This window comes from Convolutriloba macropyga, chromosome 10 (assembly GCF_964194025.1).
Source record: "Convolutriloba macropyga chromosome 10, txConMacr16.3, whole genome shotgun sequence".
In the NCBI taxonomy this organism is placed as follows: Eukaryota; Metazoa; Xenacoelomorpha; order Acoela; family Convolutidae; genus Convolutriloba; species Convolutriloba macropyga.
Genome location: NC_134477.1, coordinates 48,409,401 through 48,428,294, shown reverse-complemented (window position 1 = coordinate 48,428,294; position 18,894 = coordinate 48,409,401). Strand labels below are relative to the sequence as shown.

At 38.2% G+C, this 18,894-nt stretch overlaps 1 protein-coding gene across 1 annotated transcript in view; it reads right to left on the bottom strand.

The window, feature by feature from the left end:
* The window catches only part of LOC142348178 (sodium/calcium exchanger 3-like), a 69,213-nt gene extending 59,086 nt beyond the window's left edge, over nt 1-10,127 (bottom strand). The window contains exons 1-5 of the mRNA XM_075399419.1: nt 9,175-10,127; nt 6,099-6,267; nt 5,507-5,621; nt 4,951-5,118; nt 4,079-4,276 (exon numbers count right to left, since the gene is read on the bottom strand). Of these exons, the coding sequence (XP_075255534.1) occupies nt 4,079-4,276; nt 4,951-5,118; nt 5,507-5,621; nt 6,099-6,267; nt 9,175-9,407 (883 nt within the window). The 5' untranslated portion in view covers nt 9,408-10,127. The remainder of the gene's footprint in view (nt 1-4,078; nt 4,277-4,950; nt 5,119-5,506; nt 5,622-6,098; nt 6,268-9,174) is intronic.
* Nucleotides 10,128-18,894: the final 8,767 nt, after the last annotated feature.

Sequence of the window (18,894 nt, the reverse complement as noted above, 5' to 3'; positions counted from 1 at the left end):
TAAAACTAACACAAGAGAATAATTTGTTTTACTTACCCTGCAGCGTTCTAGAATTCAAGATGAGTTCCAACAGCGTAAAACTTGACAGTGCAAGAAAGTGGCACAGACGATTGGGTCATTTGAATCAAGCGGATGTGGGTCAGGAATGCACCAGAGACAGTGGGGGAACTCGATGATGTATGCAATGTGTGTGCATTGGCCAAGATCACAAAGACTCCAGTACCAAGAGTGGCAGAGACCCAAGCAGAAGAGAAGCTGGAGAGGGTGTTCACAGACGTGATGAGACCTTTCAGAGTAGAGTCACTGTCAGGGTTCCGGTTCTGCATTGTGTTTGCAGACCAGTACACGAAATTTGTGTTTGTGGACTTGCTTAAGGCAAAGAGTGAAGCACTTTCCAGCCTGAAGAAATTTGTTCTCAGTGTGGGGACGCCCAAGAAGATGAGGCAAGACAATGCGAAGGAGTTTCTCTCAGAGCAGTTCAAGACGTACTGCTTAGATGTAGGCATTCTACAGGAAAAGACCATACCAGAGACGCCAAAACAGAATGCGTTAGCTGAGAGATGCAACAGGACACTGCTGGAGATGGCAAGATGTTTGCTCATTGACTCAGGACTTCTCAAGGTGATGTGGGGAGCAGCAATTCTTCACGCAGCAAGAATCAGAAACTTGGTTGTGAGACGAGGAGAAGAAAAATGTCCAGCGGAGCTGATGAGAGGTGTAAAACCTAAGCTTCCAATTAGTAAATTATCTATTTTTGGTTGCACAGTCTTCATGGGGAAGAGGGACAGAGAAGTCAGCAAACTTGAACCCAAGGCACTGGAAGGAAAGGTTGTGGGTTACACTGAAGGAGAAAACGGATACCTGGTGTACATACCCAACACACGCAAGGTGATGGCAGTTCGAGATGTGATCATCAAGGAGTCTGAAGTGGGCTCAATCCCTGATAACAAAGAAACGGCTGACCTACTAGATGATGGGTCGGAACTGGGAATCTGGCACCCAGATGATGGTCCTCAAGACGATGACAACAGAGAACGACAGGACACATCTACTGCAATAAAGGAGGAGTGGCATGACGCAGGGAGCGTGAATACTCAAGAAACAACACTGAGACGAGAGGCCTCGGATGTTGGAGAAACAGCACTAGATGAAGAATCTACTGCAACAAGAGGTAGTCACAGAGACTGAGATTCACTGGAAGACAGTGACACACAAGACTTCTCACAGTTAGAGACAGTTGGCTTCAATGAAGATGCACTGGAACACGCGGAGAGAGCAGAGCTCAGACGAGGGACACGAGCAAGGAATGTTCCGCAATTTTTTGGAGAAGTCAGGACCCATCTTGCTGTGACTGAGGGCGACTATGTGGAACCCAAAACAGTCTACGAAGCCAAGCAAGGTGACGATTGGGACCAGTGGCACCGGGCAATGGAGGACGAGGTCAAGGCACTCCAAGACAACGAGATTTGGAACCTAGTGAGACCACCCACAAACAGTGACGTCATACCGGGCAAATGGGTCTACAAAGTGACATTGGGACCCAGTGGTCAAGTGGACAAATACAAAGCGCGCTATGTGGCAAAAGGCTTCAAACAAGTGGAAGGACTGGACTACTTTGAGACTTTTGCGCCTACCTGTAAGCCGGAGACATTCAGGATTCTACTTCAGCTATCAGCGAAGAAGGGCCATGTGATGCACCAATTTGATGTCAAGACTGCTTTCCTGCACTCACCAATCGAGGAAGAAGTGTATCTGGAACAGCCACAGGAGTTTGTAAAACGCGGATCACATGGGGAGAAGTTAGTATGTCGACTAAATAAATCAATTTATGGTTTGAAACAGGCTGCTAACAACTGGTACAAAGAGTTGGCAAACTTCCTACTGAGACAGGGGTTCACCAGAAGCAGGAACGATCACTGCTTGTTTGCAAGATCAGAGGCAGAGGATCACACCTTCATCTTGGTCTGGGTTGACGACATCATAGTAGCATCAAGAAGTTTGACAGTGGTCTCTGATGTCAAGAAGGCACTAGAAGCAACCTTTCACATGGTAAACAGAGGGAGACTACACAGGTTTCTGGGTCTAAGAATCAGACGAGAAGAGGGCAAAGTCACAGTCGACCAAGAACGCTACATAGAAACAATGCTTGAGCGGTTTCAAATGGATCAATGCAAACCCTCAAGAACTCCAGCTGATTTGAATTTGAAACTTCAGACAGCACAGAACGGAGACGAAGAAGTGGACCAGAGGATCTACAGAAGCTTGGTTGGATCACTTCTGTATCTGGCCAAACAGACGAGGCCAGACATCATGTTCACAGTCAACATTCTGTCCAGACACATGAATGCACCTACCAATCAACACTGGATGTGCGGAAAACGACTTCTGCGATATCTTCAAGGTTCAAAAGTTTTAAAACTTACTTACACAAAAGAGGCTAGTTATGATTTAGTGGGGGAAAGTGATGCAGACTGGTCTGGAGACGTGAACGACAGAAAATCAACAACGGGCTATTGCTTCTAGCTCAACGGACGTGGCGCAGCACTCAGCTGGGGTGTCAAGAAGCAGGCCACAGTTGCTCTTTCTTCATCAGAAGCAGAATATCAGTGCATGGCAGCAGCAGTTCAGGAAGCACTCTACCTGAAACATCTTCTAGAGGATTTCAGCATCCAACATAAACGTCCAATAGCAATTGGAGAGGACAACCAAAGTTGTATCAGACTTTGCCAAAACCCAGTCATGCACAAGAGGAGCAAGCACATCGAGACAAAGTTCCACTTCATTCGTGACAAGACGGAGGATGGGACTATTTCAATTCATTACGTTCCTACAGACAAAATGGCAGCGGACATCTTCACAAAGTCCTTACCCGTTTCCAAAGTGGAAACATTCAGAGCAGCTTTGATGGGAACAGACTCTACGCAATCAGCTCAAGTCTGAGTGGGGGTGTTAGAATATCGATCAAACTATAGTCTTAAACTTAGTGAGAATTAGAAAGAAAGTTTGACTTACCAGATTAGAAAGACAAGCAATATGACTTCGATCAAAGAAATCATATAAATGAATCGTCAAGAAATGGTGCTGAGAATCAATATTCGGTTCAAATTGGCGAATCTAGATAACTATTATTAGAGTTAGATTAGGTGATGTAAAATCTTCCCAGCATGTATTAAATGATGATGATATCTCCGGAAGTGTGAATGAATTCTTAGAAAAGTGCAAATGCATTCCATTTATGGTTCCCTTTGCGACTGATTTGCAGAAGCAAACCATATTTGGTAACCTTTGCGACCCCCACTATAAATCAAGGTGCTAAGATTAGTTTTGTATCTTGATTTTTTCACACTGATAATGGGTATATATACAGCTGATTTTTGAGTCCTTTTTCATCCCCAAATTCAAATCACCATCTTGATCTAATAAACAGATCTCTCTTGTAAATCTCTAAATTCTACTGTAAAATATCATTTTGTTATTCTCTCATTTTTGAGAAATTAATTCTTTTACTTAGTTAAAAAACGCTTTTTATTCCGCTTGCGAAAGTCCATAACCCATCAATTTTCATAAAATCACATTATATTGCATGCTATAAAAAAGTTAACGGTTGAATTAAGTGAAAATAATCGTTCTGTTGAAATAAAAACAGAATTTTACTGCCTTTGATAACATTCAAAGTGCTTGAAAAAAGTCCAATTATGTTTTTGCTCACCAATGGATTTTGCGGATACCAATATTGGACGAAAACAAAGTGATTGCGACAATCCATATTGCCGATAGCTAACGTTGTCTAGTTTACCAGTGGAAGTTGGTCGAAAAATCTTCTCATTTGTGGAAGAATAGAGCCAAAATAATTCTGAAAACTGCTGGTCGCTTGTAGGTTTTTGGTGATAGAGCCGTTTGTAGCACTGCAGCACTGCAACTGCACAAATTTCTGTATTATGTAAAAGATAGAGAGAAAGCTGGCAAACATTTGGAAAGTTTTTGTCATGATCTCGTGGTCGATTTGATTTAACCAATTTTGCCAGATTTTCTTGTTCCACATGCGAACTAGGGCAGTTAAAATTGCTCTGCTCTGTACCTGTGATGTGAGGTTGATCGTCATTGGGGCCACTTTCACTGGTGTGGTGATTGACCCCCACTTTATTGGTGGAGTGTATGACAGAGCGACAGCAGAAGAAGTCCTTGTCCACCAGATATGCCAGAATTACCAGAAGGGGGAAGTAGAGCAGAGTCAACACTGCTTCCCACACATCCACTACATCAGGAGTTATGGGGCCTACATTAAAAAATTCTTATAGTTTTAAATTCAGCATACACTACCACTAACGTTTAAACTAGTACACCGAAGTTTTCGGTAAAAAAACTGCAAAAGCCTATGAAACAGCAAATTTTTGACAATCCAGACGCAGCTGAAAATTATGAAGGATAAGTGCTAAAAAGTGCTAAATTTATGCACGAAATGCGATGAAAATTCACTCTCTTTAGTAAAAAGTCTGCGCCAATGCAATTTTTCATTAAAACATTAGCGTTCTGCGCATATATCTAATGCAAAAATTAGCAGACACTTCGACCTGGGTACCACTCAAATATTAAGATCTTGTTACATATGTTGACCTCTCTATGATTTGAAACCTGTCGGCCAGTTTAGCTGATTCGTTCTGCAGTTTCGATTAATTAAATGAAATATCATAAAAAAGCATTTCTTCCCAGATGCAGCTTGCGTATTGTAGTGGATTTAATTTAACAACCAAATATTTTGACGCAATGCTTTCCGCTGTTTTTCAGATGATATGAATAGATATTATTCAGATATGAAATAACATGTTATGTTCATGTCCAAATGTGTGATTGAAAAAAATGGATGATTTATCTTAACTTGGTGTCTTATCATAACTAAAAATTTTTGATAGAACTTTTATAAATGACTTAGACATAGTTCATAAGATCTACCTAGAATGACGTATATCCACAAGTAGGCAAGTAGACTTATGACAGCTGTGCATACAAACACTCCCCCCTCCTTTATTGTTTTCTTCTCCCCATTCGGCAAAGAGGCTATACACACTCCGGTGATCACGTGCAGATTAAATGCTGCACTGCCCACAATTGTTGCAGGACCTGTCAAATATATGCAAAAAGCTCATTTGAGCCCTAAATGGCCGCAGCAGCAGTTAAAAATTTCTCAATGGTACTAACAAAAAAGTACCCACAATTGCCAAGCCCTCAGTGACTTTGTGTAAATGTAATCATTTTGCAAATGAGTTTCGCAATCTTAACCTTCGTGAACGCCGCAAGAGGTATACATATGAGCAAATATGAAAGCTATAGAGCAAATTTCTCACTTTTGCTCAGAGTTTTTAAACTTCGCTCTCGATCAAAGAATTTTGGAATTCAGTCACGAGCTCGTTGTCAACCATTTCAAAGGTAGAAACTTCGAATTTCATTTCATTGCCAATTAATTGTTCAATTTTTTTATTTAATAAGGAAGGTATAGGTAAGTTTATACCTAGCTGTCCTGACTCGAATCCGTTTCCTATGGTCTCAATGATAGCCAGGAGTATCTCTGGGGCAGAGGAGCCCAGTGCCATCAGGGTCAAATTGGCCACTGTGTCATTCCACACCTAATAAACACATCACTCACTGTGAACGGTTTTTTTTTCTTGTGAAGAAGTTCTTGAACTGCATTGAATGCTAGATGTATAGGTTACGATACACTGATGAAGTCAGAGAGTCTGCAGTCATTCGCCGAGAACCGCGCAGTGGTTTGAGATGTGTCAGATTTTCGAACTGACTCTAGAGTCACGTAACATTTCTTGAAACATGCACTTTGCAATTTATAAAAAATGGCAATGTATTTAGGGAAATCGGGCGCTTAAGTTCTTTCACTGCAGATATCGATATGACATTTTAAATTCCACAAGTGCGTATTTCCCGATGATCTTTGGAATACTAAACTGGGAATGACCCCTAAATAACGACAAAAGACCAATATACTTTTTCAAAATGCTGCTTTGATCGTTCCTGTTTTGTTAAATCTCTAGTTAATCATTATTTTCTCTTTGAACGTTCTTGAAGTTAGACTTAATAGTTAGTTTTACTTTAATTTCGACTTGTTTGAACTCTACGGTTGTGTTATCGGTAGCATCTACAGCAGGTGAGGTTGACAAGTGATGATTGTTGTTGTTGTTTGTCTCTGATGGCTGGGGGTCACGTGATAAGGGCTGTCGACTGTCTGGGTTTGGCGTCATCATTGCTACTTTGATGGTCCTGAAAAATTAAAACGTTTTTTCTACAATCCCAAAACCAGAAAAATTAAATTAACAAGGGTTCTGAGGATCTGTTATCTCACAACACTTTTTTCGACTTTTTGGAGCAAAAACTCACTAAATCTGTTCGAAAGCAAGTCGCCGTTAAAAACAAAGAAAACATTAGCTGGAACCACTGATTGGATTGTATCGTGCCTCACTGGGTAACCCATAAATTATATTATTACTGAGATTAGGAAACAGCACAACAAAAAAAACAAAATATCCGGAAATAACTCAAATATCAATTGATAATTTTTTTTGAAAAAAAGGGGCACAAAGTCAAAGAATTGTTAGCTAGAAACTTATGCCAGGAACCCTGTTTATTTATGTTTATGACAAGAAGGATGGTACCTGTGTTTTGTGTTTCTATGAGACTAAGTAACAACGGAAAACAATAGGTAAAAACCCAAAAGGTACACAAAATATTTTTTCTGAACCAAATCAATTGAAAATTGAAACCATTAGTTGAGATCAAGTGCAAAAATGAATCTGTCATTACTGAGGCTAAGGTATAAGACCGCAAGATGAAGAATAATGAGACAACCAAAACTCAAAAACTCACCAATAGATTATGAAAAATATTGTTGCAAAAATGTCAATTGAAATCTAAGATGTCAACTGGCGATTTTAATAGAGTTAATTTACGCCTGAAAAAAAAAGAAACATAGGACACTGTCATTAGTTATACTAAATAAGAATGCGACCAAATGAAACAAGACCGTGTAAAACTAAAAAGAAAACAAAACCGGTGATTAAAAGAAGCATATAATATCAACTGAAAACAAAAAGCAAGTTGTGGAATATCTCTCTGGAACATCTATGGATATGCCATTAATGAAAATATCTGATAGCCCGAGCATAAAAACTCCTTTTTCAAAACACTACTTCAAAGATATTTTTCCCACGCTAATTTAAAATCAGCCTTAATTTCAAACCACACCTAGTTGTCTTTGTTATCATTGATCACTGCAAAATATATTAAAATTGTGGGAACAGATGTTTTAAAAGGTCAAATACAATTCAAAGACTTTGAGATGTAAAAAAATAAAAGGCAAGACCAATTATAGCTCACTTGAGCTAACACTATTGCAGCTATTAAGAAAGAATGCAGTGCAGTAATTCTCGCATATTTGTGTGCTAAATGAACGAGTAAATATATAATCTTAATAAAAAAAGAGTCTGTGAAGCCAGTCTGTCAAAATCATAAAAGCAAACAGGCAAAAAACATTTGCATATAGTTTCAAAATCTATTTTTAATATGTTTATTATTTTGTCTCTTCTGAATAAATTATACTTAAATTTGTGGCACCAGTTAATGTCTTATGTGTCAAATCTGACCTTGTAAGACTTCAAAGAAACTTTTTCACCCTCTACCGAAACTATAGATTATACAAGTTTTCGGCTTTAAAAACTTCTTTTGCATAATTCCTCTATGACATCCAGGAAATTATATATGAACTTTGTATGACTAGTAAGACTTCATACACATCACATATGAGCTAGTATGTTTACTAAGAATGTCTATTATAGTTTTAACCCTTTACCAAAGCAAAGAAAATTGTAAGATGATTGAAACGAAGATACTTTAGTTTAAAATATTGTGAGACATTTATAATACAATCCTCCTAGATCAAATTGATAAATATTAAATGCATTTATTTTCACAATTTTTCCCATGCACTTTTCCCAAAACTTTTCCATTAATTTTATGAGTATTAAATTTGATTTTTTATGAGCTATATTCTGATCAAACTGTATGAAGTTTTGTTTAAAATCTGTATATCAACTTCTTTCATTGTCTATTACCTCGGCTATTTGTCTAGTCTATCAGTGAATTTCACATAAGGCACAATACTTACCAGATATCTCAATATCAAATACAGTGTAAACTTGCAGATACAGTGTAAACTAAAATTTTTACAAGAACTCATATACAATTTGCTTTATTTCTCATTCTGTTGTTAAACCAAGTTTACCTTCAGCCACAATTTAAAAACAAACAAAGAAAAACATAGCACCTACAATTCCGAGACTTTTCATTTACTAAGCAAAGAGCTAGAATTAAAATAGATTATGAATGGATTGAAAATCATTTGGAAACAGATCCAATAAAATAATCGAATAATAAACATTAAAGTCAGTTCATAATTCCACCTGTAAACAATAACCACAAGCGAGAAAAGAGCGAGTTTTTGATAGAACACTTTCATCTCGCTCACCTTTAAACCAAGAGTAAAAAGAAAATTCGCATCGCAAAACAATTTGCATTGGGTCCACTTCTTGTTTTGGAGTTACCAAAATTGCCACTTCAATTTTTGTCCAAAAATCATGATAATATCTGAACAGATCTGAAAAAGACGACAGCGCCGCAATACAATTCAAATTCTCTGAATTTGAATTGAATTGCAACATTTTAAACATGTCACACCATGCAACAACTTTCTTTTTTTAGTCTTGATAGCTAACCATGATTTTGACACATACTATTGTTAAAAGCTTTATCATCAATAGTTTTTTTTTTTACTTTTTTTGTATTTTGGATTGCTAGTCTGTTTTTTTCGCAATCAAAAGGGTGATTGAAAAGAACATTTGATTACATTTGCGCAATTATGATCACATCTTCATGTTTTACTCTCATAATGGCCAGAGCAAAACAAAATCAATCAGTTTAATCCGTTTTTTGTGCTCACTGTCGGATATTGTCTGGTAATTCAACAAAATGCAATCTAACTCGGTCTAATCAGACATCGCTTCAGTATGAAAGCAATATTTGGGTTGCCGCTGATTTTACCCAATGAATAATTTAATTTGTTTTTTGAGAGCTTATTTGCTTTTTCTCGTTGGTTGACAACTTTGATTAGCTTACCTTGTTGTTGATGTTATGGTCTCAATAGCCGACATGAAGATATCGGCCACAATCGCAATTCCCACAAAACAGTAGATCATGGCTATGCAGTACAGCACACTTCTAACAGCAATCGACCAATCAGATTCGTTAGTGAGGGGCAATATTAACCCTACGTCACTGCATTTGTAGTCTGAGGGACATTGGAACTCTCTTATGGAGCAATTTGCAGTGGTGGTGGTTGCGTCGGTCATAATTGAGTAAGTATAATAGTCAAGTTGTTCGCATATACTGGTATTTGTTAGACCAGAAGAATAAAATTGAAAAAAAAAACTGTCTCGGAGTTTCTTAGCGTTGACTGAATGGAAAATGGCCCACGATGGGTTGAAGATTAATTACCCCCCAAAACAACAAAAACGGGCCCTATTGTAATTTATAATTGCCTTTTGGATCCTCTGTTATTGATTAACAGTTATTGATGTTGAAGCCAAAGAAATTGAGAACTGGATTGAAATTTGAATTGAACTTTATATCATTCAGTACATTATAACAGTTATATAACTAACTAACTGATAAATCAAAATTTCATAGCCAGCAAGTTCTATTTTTCAGGGCACGCCATTTTTTGAGCACCTCAAAAACAGCAGAATGTAAATTGAATAATAAAAACGAACACAATTTAAAAATATATCTTATATTTGTATTATGTACGCAATCAGCTTAGTTTATTTTTGGAGGTCAAATTTTGAAACAATTAAATTTGATTCAGAGAGATTTGTTATTTGATATATTTACTTCCGACATGTAAATATTTGCCACACAATCCGCTATTTTTGTTGATTTACATAAAAGTGTATTTTTGCCATTACATTGCCACAGCGGCACAAAAACAAACTGAAATTTTCATCTCTTTTGTTTTCACAAAGAATTGTTTTTGGAAATCATCAACCAAGCATAAACTAAACACACCTGCAATCAACGCAGGGAAAAGCAATTATACAACCAAAAGCAAATCTGAACAGATAAAGTAATCATGCATTTTTTAAATTCACTTCAAATCATTTCAGCTTGCTATCAATCCGTTCATATAACATGCTGAAATGAGACACAGCACGGATAAAGAAAAGGAAAAACCAAAAAAAAAACAAAAACAAAAGGTTTATTCTCAAATTTCTGTCGTAAGTGATGCACAATTGCTTTATAGATAACTAAAACTGTCCTATTTTGGTAACAAAAAACGTTGCTAGAATGTAGTAGACTAATTTGGTTAGTTAGTCAAACCAGCGCTATCCATCTTCTTTGAAATTAAGACCTTTCTAGTAATTGCAAATAAATGATTCTGTTCTGCTAGGAAAAAAAAACTAAATATGATTTATTACAAAGGTAATAAAATTAATATGCTACAAGCAGAGTACTGATTTTGAAAGCCCATACACTCATATGAAAATATATAGCAGAGCGCACGGTTATGCGTGTGTGCACAAAATTTTCCGACCCGCTTTTTCACAATTTTGGCTACATTGTCTACAAATGAGAGAGGTGAAACTTTCAAAAATTCATAGTTCTTCAAAAAATTAAAATTCATAGTTGTTCGACCGGTTTATGCATTTAAAAAGCCGCATTTAGCTCAAACCACTATACAATTTAAGCCATGACCTATTAGAGGTCCAATGTTACCTGCCATTGCGGAGAGTATGAGACAAGACAAACAACGAAATCAAATAAAAGCAACGCGCATTACTTACGGCCAAAACCCAATATCTATCATTTTTTTAAAAAAGATGGAAAAGCCAAAGAAGCATCAGATAAAAAAACAAGCTAAACCAATTGAATTACATTTCACTATAAAAGATATGGGACATGTTTTAAAAGTAGACAGAAAACCAAAATGGCAAATTTGAAAATACGTTTGTACTTTTTCAAAACATTTTATTACAATCATGAAAACCTTCAGTTATCAACAGAAGTCATTGAATGGCTTCATCTTTACCCGCATGCGAAGCCATCGTGATCTGTCATTCTAGAGAATGTCATATAACTACAAATACAGGCAGAAATCAGAAAACCATTAAAGTGTCATTTATGTGATAATCAGAGGAAGCATCAAAAGTCTAAAAAGAACCTCAAAAATTAGAAATTGTCCAAAACTCAAAAAAATTATGAAACCGCGTAGTGTCGTTGCGAAAGATCCATTATTTGAAAAAAAATCTAGATGAAGATGAATTTCTAATTCACTTGAGAGAAAACGGGGTCTCACTTTGCGCTCTCTCTCTCTCTCTCTCTCCCTTTCTCTTTGCCGAGGCTAAGCTAGAGGATGGGAAAATATGATTAAAAGCGTCAAACTTCAAACTTTTGTTTCCTAGAAACAAATATTGTAAAAATTTAGTTAAAAGCAGTCATAAAAAATAACCTTAATACTAAATTCAAATGTTTTTTGCATAATGAAACCAATTGCACATGTCATTTGTGAGACTAAGTTAAAAGACTGCAAAACAACAGCAAATATAGGCTGAAAAAATTCTCAAACAATTTTAGGTTAAAAAACCCTGAGATTATCATTAAAATTATCAAGTATGCTCAATGGCATTTATTAGCAGATGAGTTTTTGAAATAAATTCTCCATATTTGAGCATTGACTTGAAATCGGTTTGGTCTGCAATTGATATAAAAAAGGGAAAAAATATTAAATCGGCGCCCCATATGTTCGAATAAAAGCAAAAACAAAAGATGATTTGACCAAAAAGTTTATGTATCAGATATGGATGATGAATTTTGGATACTTATGGAGTTATGCTAGCGAAAAACTATTATTGATCAACTGTAAGCATCAGATCGTTTCTTTAATAGCACCTGAGATACAGAATTACACATTTGAATAAAAACCTCAGACGCAAGATTGCAAAACGCCTTCAAATTATGTCAAAACACAAGATTTCAAAAACAAATGTTTAATACAATTATTTTGAGCCCTCAGAATTATAAGCATCGCTTAGAAAACACCAAATTTGTTGATCTGACTTTATTTGAAAATTGCACTTTTTTTCAGAAAAAAACAGACTTGCTGTATTTGAAAAAAAATTGCAAATTATGATATAAAAAGGACACACCCAAAATCCAATCCGAATCTATGTTCGTTGCAAAAATCAACGATGAGAAAAAACTGTAATTGCTATCACTGCGCTGCTGTTAAATCAAGGAAATGCTTAATAACTTTTTGGCAAACAAAATTCTTAATGAATCAAAAATATTGCATTTTTTGTATAAATATCGATTTAGTGTATCAAAAAAAGTTAAAATGTTAGATCCGGAACAGGATTATTAGGAACTTTATTATCCATAACACTTTATTAGGACTTTGAAGTGAAAACCTTTATACGAGTAAACAATGATTGCGTTACCAGTCTTTATGAGTGCAATACCGTTCAAATTGGAGAAAGTGGTTCAAATAAGATTATGTGCTGCTAATTTTAATGAACAAAAATGTCGAATTTTCAAAAATTTAAGCCAAAACAGTTCTGTCCAACAATTTAGCGATTATCTTTTTTCTTTAAATTGAACACAAACGCGACAGAACGAACAAGCCAAAAATAACGAATAACGTGAACAGGACAACGGAAATTAGGCTAACGTTCTCAAATCTTTAAACCTCCGTACCTCCTAGGAGAAAACAAATTTCTGGAAAATCTTTTTCTAATTTGAAATTCTGCGCTCGAAAGCTTTCTAATGATCCCGCTTACAATTATGTAGGATATATTTATTGATTGGCAAAAATTGACTGAACAAAAAATACCAGTTGAGCATATAGTTGCTACCCCACTGCAGTGGGTCAGAAAAGATGGAGCTTTAAAAACAATTTAAAGCAGCTGTGTTGATGTCGTTCCTCAATCGATTATTGACGGCTATTTTGCAAAATCTTGTAAGAATCTCGCAAAGTCTTGCAATATTACGCACCATCTTTCAAGGGTTGTTCAAAGTTCGCGTGATCAAAATGTCAAAAACTTGCCGGATTTCTGTTCAAATAAACAAGTACGAAAATAGCGTGCAAATTTCTTGTCATAAATGATTCCGAGCTTGTTAACATTTGATCATAATGCAACTCGAATCAGTCCAAGTTTGATCAAAGTAGAACATAACACTTAATTGCAGAAACTTTTGAGGTCCTTAATGCAGTTTTAACTAATTATGCTATGAAACCATGGATCTGGTTCAGTGCTCTAATAAACACGTCAAATGAGCCATGAAAACAGTATTTTTTTTCACGGCCATCGGGTAGTAGAAGCATAATACAACAATTGTAAGTGTAAAATCAAATTACATTAAAAAATCTGTAACCATATATGTAAGATTGCCTATCGCCTGCTCAAACACGTTCTCGGGAGCAAGTACTTCTGCTGAGCCTCGCGCTCTTCTGGTATTCTCCCGGGGTCCTGTGCTTCTCCTCTGCAAGGGGGCAACCTCACTTCTGCTGTTGGCTACTGGACCAGGAAGAAGAAAAGAGTTGCAGCGAGAAGATTGAATTGAAGTCTTCTGGAGAGGGTAGCTGAAGTGAGGGCCAAGTCCGTTGTTGAAGCTCCAAAAAGTCCGAAAAACTGATTTTGAATTTTCCAGAGTCCTCCTTTTATCCTACTTTTCCATATGCCTTAAGTTTAGCCAATCAAAAGTCTTGACGTCAGAACTCTGCTTCTTTTGTTTTGGTAATACGTACGGCATGAAGCATGAACTTGGAAATACCAACCCTCTCCTCAGCATCCTTTCCTATTTTGTTCATGCATACAGATTTTTTCAGAATCACATACTCATATTTCAAGTAAATTATTTTCAACAAATTGCACATATGTGTTTCTACTAAATGAGGGCTATGAAATTGGTACTTCATTAAAAAGGGTAATATAGTTTGTTTTACGGTGTAATCAACCACCTGAGCCTCGGTTCCGTGCTAACTTTTGTGACTAAATTCAAACTACATCTCCTATTCAGTATTTGCTTATAAATTTTGTTTGGTTTATCAACTTTGACGATTTGGTGGATCTTGGATCAACTACGAATGGAGACAATCAACGGAGCAAGAAATCAGCAAGATCATTGGGTCAGTAGTAAATTAAAAACAAAACTTAAAAGACAATTGTAGACTGTATATAAATATACTTTTTTCATATATGTTGGTGAATTAATCTTCTTTTAATTTATTCCCTTAGTCAAGAGAATAGCGCTTGTCTCAGGCATAATTCTTATTTTAATATTTGAGGCTATACGACAATTTTTTTAGTCCTAAATTGCGTCTATTATTCAATCTTACATACCTCTCATCTAGTCTTGCTATTCTCCTGAATAGCAGTAATCAAGCAAATATAAATTAAGCAAATGTAAAAATTTAGATCTTTGGGTAGAAGTCTAGCTTCCCTGCAGGCAGTTCAACTACAGGTTCTTCCTTCTCATTACTTTTGCTGAGTGGGACTCCTTCTACTGCCGGTGACTCTTGTTTAAGTTTATTCGCAAGAAACCGCCGAAGTCTTCCCAGCAGCTTCTAGTGACCACAAGCAACACCCAAACCAACTGCCAACAGGATAGCGAGGAATAAAAAACTGTTGAAGGGAACTATCCCGTGTTGCATAAGCTTCTCGCTGTAGTCCTGACGTTGCATTTTTTGATGCTGTATGAAGGGTTCTGCCAATTGAAGTAGTTTTTCGGCATCAATATTTTCGTCCGGTAGATGGTTAGGTGTCAATTTGACGGCTTTGAAGATCTCCGATTTCATATGATCTTTTTCGGGGGCTGGTGCCAATGTGAATTGTTTTTTCACGTGATCAAAAATTTCCTGTAGGATCGCAGGTAGTTGAATGTTTGTTATCTTTCCTGTGTCAACACTGCACACCTCGGGTTCCGGATGAAGGATTAGACCACCACTAGGGAGTTCTAGATGACCATTGCAGGGTGGTTGCAGCAAACAAACTCTACAGCCAGGTATTTGGCCTGCTCGGGTGTCCATTGTTACGTTTAGAAGATGATAATTGTTGTGTTCCGACTGCAGAAGAAACACAGATCGCTTCAGGTATTGGGCTGACGGGTTGGCCGGCAGCGGGATTATTTTCTGTAGACACAATTTCATCGCGTCAATTTTGGTCAAAAAAGAGGCCGCTAAGACACGAGCTCTTCGCTGATATTGTTAGAGCAAACGGATTTTTGCAGAACCGAAGACGGTCAGTACCATGGCATTTGACTAATTCAGATCTATCCAATTCCCCAAAGAATTCTTGCCGTGGGGAGAAGACAAAGTACTCTTTCTGAAAATCATAAACTGTTGCCGTCTTTCTGCTGTTCAGTGGTTGTGGAATTGCCACAGTTCGAAAGACTTGGTATTTTGGGGAGGTGTAATGAAATGGAATTTCGAGTTCAATATGGAGTCCTTTGGATGTTATTTCGGCGCTTTTTACAAGTTCGAATTCGTAATATGCAGACATCTCGCTCTTGCTGATTGCGGGGAACAATCCCGTTTGTTCCATCTTTGACACAATGTCCCTAATTTGCGGTGGCGGTAACAAGCTGGCCGGTAATAGCCCTTTGGTTAAAGAAACTAGGGCACGCTTAGCACATATCCCAGGTTGGTCACAATGGCACGTGCAAAGAGAACTTGCCCCTGTAGTTCGGATATAATTCTTAGCAGATTCTCGATCTGCAAGTTGACCTTCAGCCCATCTCGATACGCTTGGGTTATCCTGCACCCCCAACCACCCATGCGTTCCCACTCTTTCCCCATCTCATTGATTTTGGTGACAAGCAACTCTAAGTTTCTGTCGGTATTGTTCCTGATGGTCTCGACACGAGTGCGCGTAGCGAGCTCCTCAGCACTCAGAATTTTGACTGCACTTCCCGTTTGAATGTTTAGCCAGTCCACGTTCCACTTGTTTCTCTTGTTTTCTTCATGCAGTTTCTCTATGTGCCTTGCTTCTTTTGATTTGCATAAACCAAATATAGAGAAGAGTTTACAGCCTAATGCCTCCAGCTTCGGACCCAGGATGAGTGCCGCTCCTGCCGCCACTAGCACGTTGACTTGTCTCTTTTGACTCGTTTCCTCATATATAACATTAGAATGGTTGCTAAACAATGACATCCGGTCCTTGAATAGCTGATAATCCTGTTGGAGTCGTTGATATCGTTTTCTAGTTCAATAACAGCACTAGCAGTCAAGTTTCCGTAACTCTCCGTGACAACCGTGGAAGAGCATATGCGTCCTTTGTAGTTTCCGTCCCATTGTTTGGTCACATCCTGTGTGAGGTTTAGTCTTGCGAGTTGTAGTTGGATAACGTCGATGCGTGGGAGTTCTGGAAAGGGTACAAACAATCTCATCGTCTTGAAAGAAGAGGCCACAAACACCGTCGTATCTGGGATGAACACCACTTCTGCTTCTAGCCAATCGTATTGAAGGAAGTCACCAGGTTTGAAGAGAATCAGCCAGTATATGAGAAGAATTCGCAGCATTTTAGCACTCACAATGTTTTATCAGGCAGGATAAGAGGTAAAGCCAAGACAAAGTAACCCAGAAATATGATTTTGAAAGGAAAAGGCCCGCTATTTATACTATTCAAGTTGAAAACTATAGGATTGGTACTGTTTGTGATTGGCTGGTTACTTTGACCTACCACATTGTATAATACTACTTCATGCCTTCAAAATACTACTTCATTTTTTTTAAATGTAGATTGATTACACTATATAATATTAGTATCATATTCGCATTCGTTAATTCTGCATTGATATTGTAATCATAATAATTTATCATGCAACATATAAAAGTTTTACAGTCCCATTCTGTCGACTGGTCGTCGTGTTCTTCTCTGATATCAGCGTTGTTAATCATTGTCAATGTAGTTCGGTTCGTCTGCAACAATCACCGGTTGCTCTCCAGTTTCATCAATTGTTACCTCCTGCTCGGGCTCGACTTCGTTAGTAGCTGGCGCTTTATCGTCATTGTTTTCTGGAATCGGAGCCATAATTTGGGGTGGTTCAGCAAAAATTTCTTGTATGTCCCCACCAATGTTATCGTCGTCCCACATATCGTATACAGGTTCCCTGACTCTCCTGTGGATCCTCCGATTACGCTGCAGCAATGCATCTTCTTCATCGTCGCTACTTGGCAAATGGTCCGCATCGTAACGTTCAGTTGTTAGTCTTTCTGCAATTCGCCTGGATCGACGAAGATGTTGATCTTCATTTTCTGATCGTGCTTTGAAGGGCTTCAGTCTGTTATAAGGCACAATCTGATTTTTCTTTTTGTTCTTCTCAGAACAAATTTCGTAATTGAATTCATTAATTTTTCGTACAACGGTATACGGGCCATTCCATGGTAGGTAGAACTTCTTTGACTTTGCCAGTTGAGGGGAAAAGAGCCACACCTTGTCGTCTTTCTGGTACGGTTTTCCGTACGTTCTCTTGAAAAACTTATCCTTCTGTCTTTGTTGTACTGCGCCTAGGGTCTCACGAGCACACATGTGGGCTTCCCAAAACTTCTCGTCCAAAAGTTGGGTGTGCTCGTGTACTGTAAGTTCTGTGTCTGGTGGCTTGGAGAACATTAATTCAATAGGGTAGACGGCTTCGTCTCCAAACACTAGCGAGAAAGGGGTTTCTCCTGTCGACTTGTGGACAGTTGTGTTGTACGCGAACTCTACGTATGGGAGGATTGACTCCCATTCCTTTGGATTTTCTGAGCAGTATTTGCTGATAACATCTGCCAGAACTCTATTGTGGCGCTCTACTTGCTCATTTCCTTGTGGGTGGTATGGAGATGTCCGGGATCTTTCTATGTTTAGGAGGGTGCACACTTCAGTCATGAGTTTACTGCAGAAATTGGTTCCTTGATCTGTTTGCAACAGATCGGGGGCTCCAAACCGCAAAACCCACTTCTCAACGAATGCTTTTGCCACATCTGCCGCTGTTATTGTTGAGAGAGGGACAGTGATTACGTATTTCGTGAAATAATCAATTATGACCAAGATGCAACTGTTTCCCTTGTCTCGGTTACGCGTTACTGGTCCCAGGATGTCGGCAGCCACTTTCGCGAACCGTACACCCACTGTGATTGGTTGCAACTCGGCTTTCAAATTTCTGCCAGCTGTCAATCGCGCTGCACATGGTTTGCAACTTTCGATCCAATTATCAATGTCTCTTCTCATCATGGGCCATCAGAACCGTCGTCGAGTTCTATCGATTGTCTTGTGTAAGGCAAATTGCCCTCCTGTTACCCTGGAGTCGTGCAGTTGTTCTAGTAGGCTGCGCTTTGCAACTTGTAGTACAACGATAAATTCTTGATATTCGTCTTTGCCAGGGGTATACCACTTTCCTATGAGTATACCATCCTTCATCATGAATTGCTCCCAATTATTCCACAACCCGAGGACTTCAGGTCCCAGCTTCTGAGCCTGTTCCCTCGTCATTGGTTTTACTGCAAACGTACTAAAATTGTACTGTCTGTCCTTCAGTGGTACCGTAGCTTTTTGCATAATCGTGGCAATAGCTAAGTCTTCCCTCTGCTTTGCCCTGACTTCATGACTGCTAGCTTTGAGTTCCACTGAGGTCACGTTTTCTTCCGAATGCTGCGTTATCGACAAAAGAAAAACCTCTGGTTCTCGTAATTTAGCTACTGCCGTCTCCAAGTTCGTGGGTTCCGGACAAGATCCAGTTGTTGCCTCTTCCTCGCCCTCCTGCCACTCAGGTTCCCTTGTTGTTTGCCGAGAAAGAGCGTCTGCA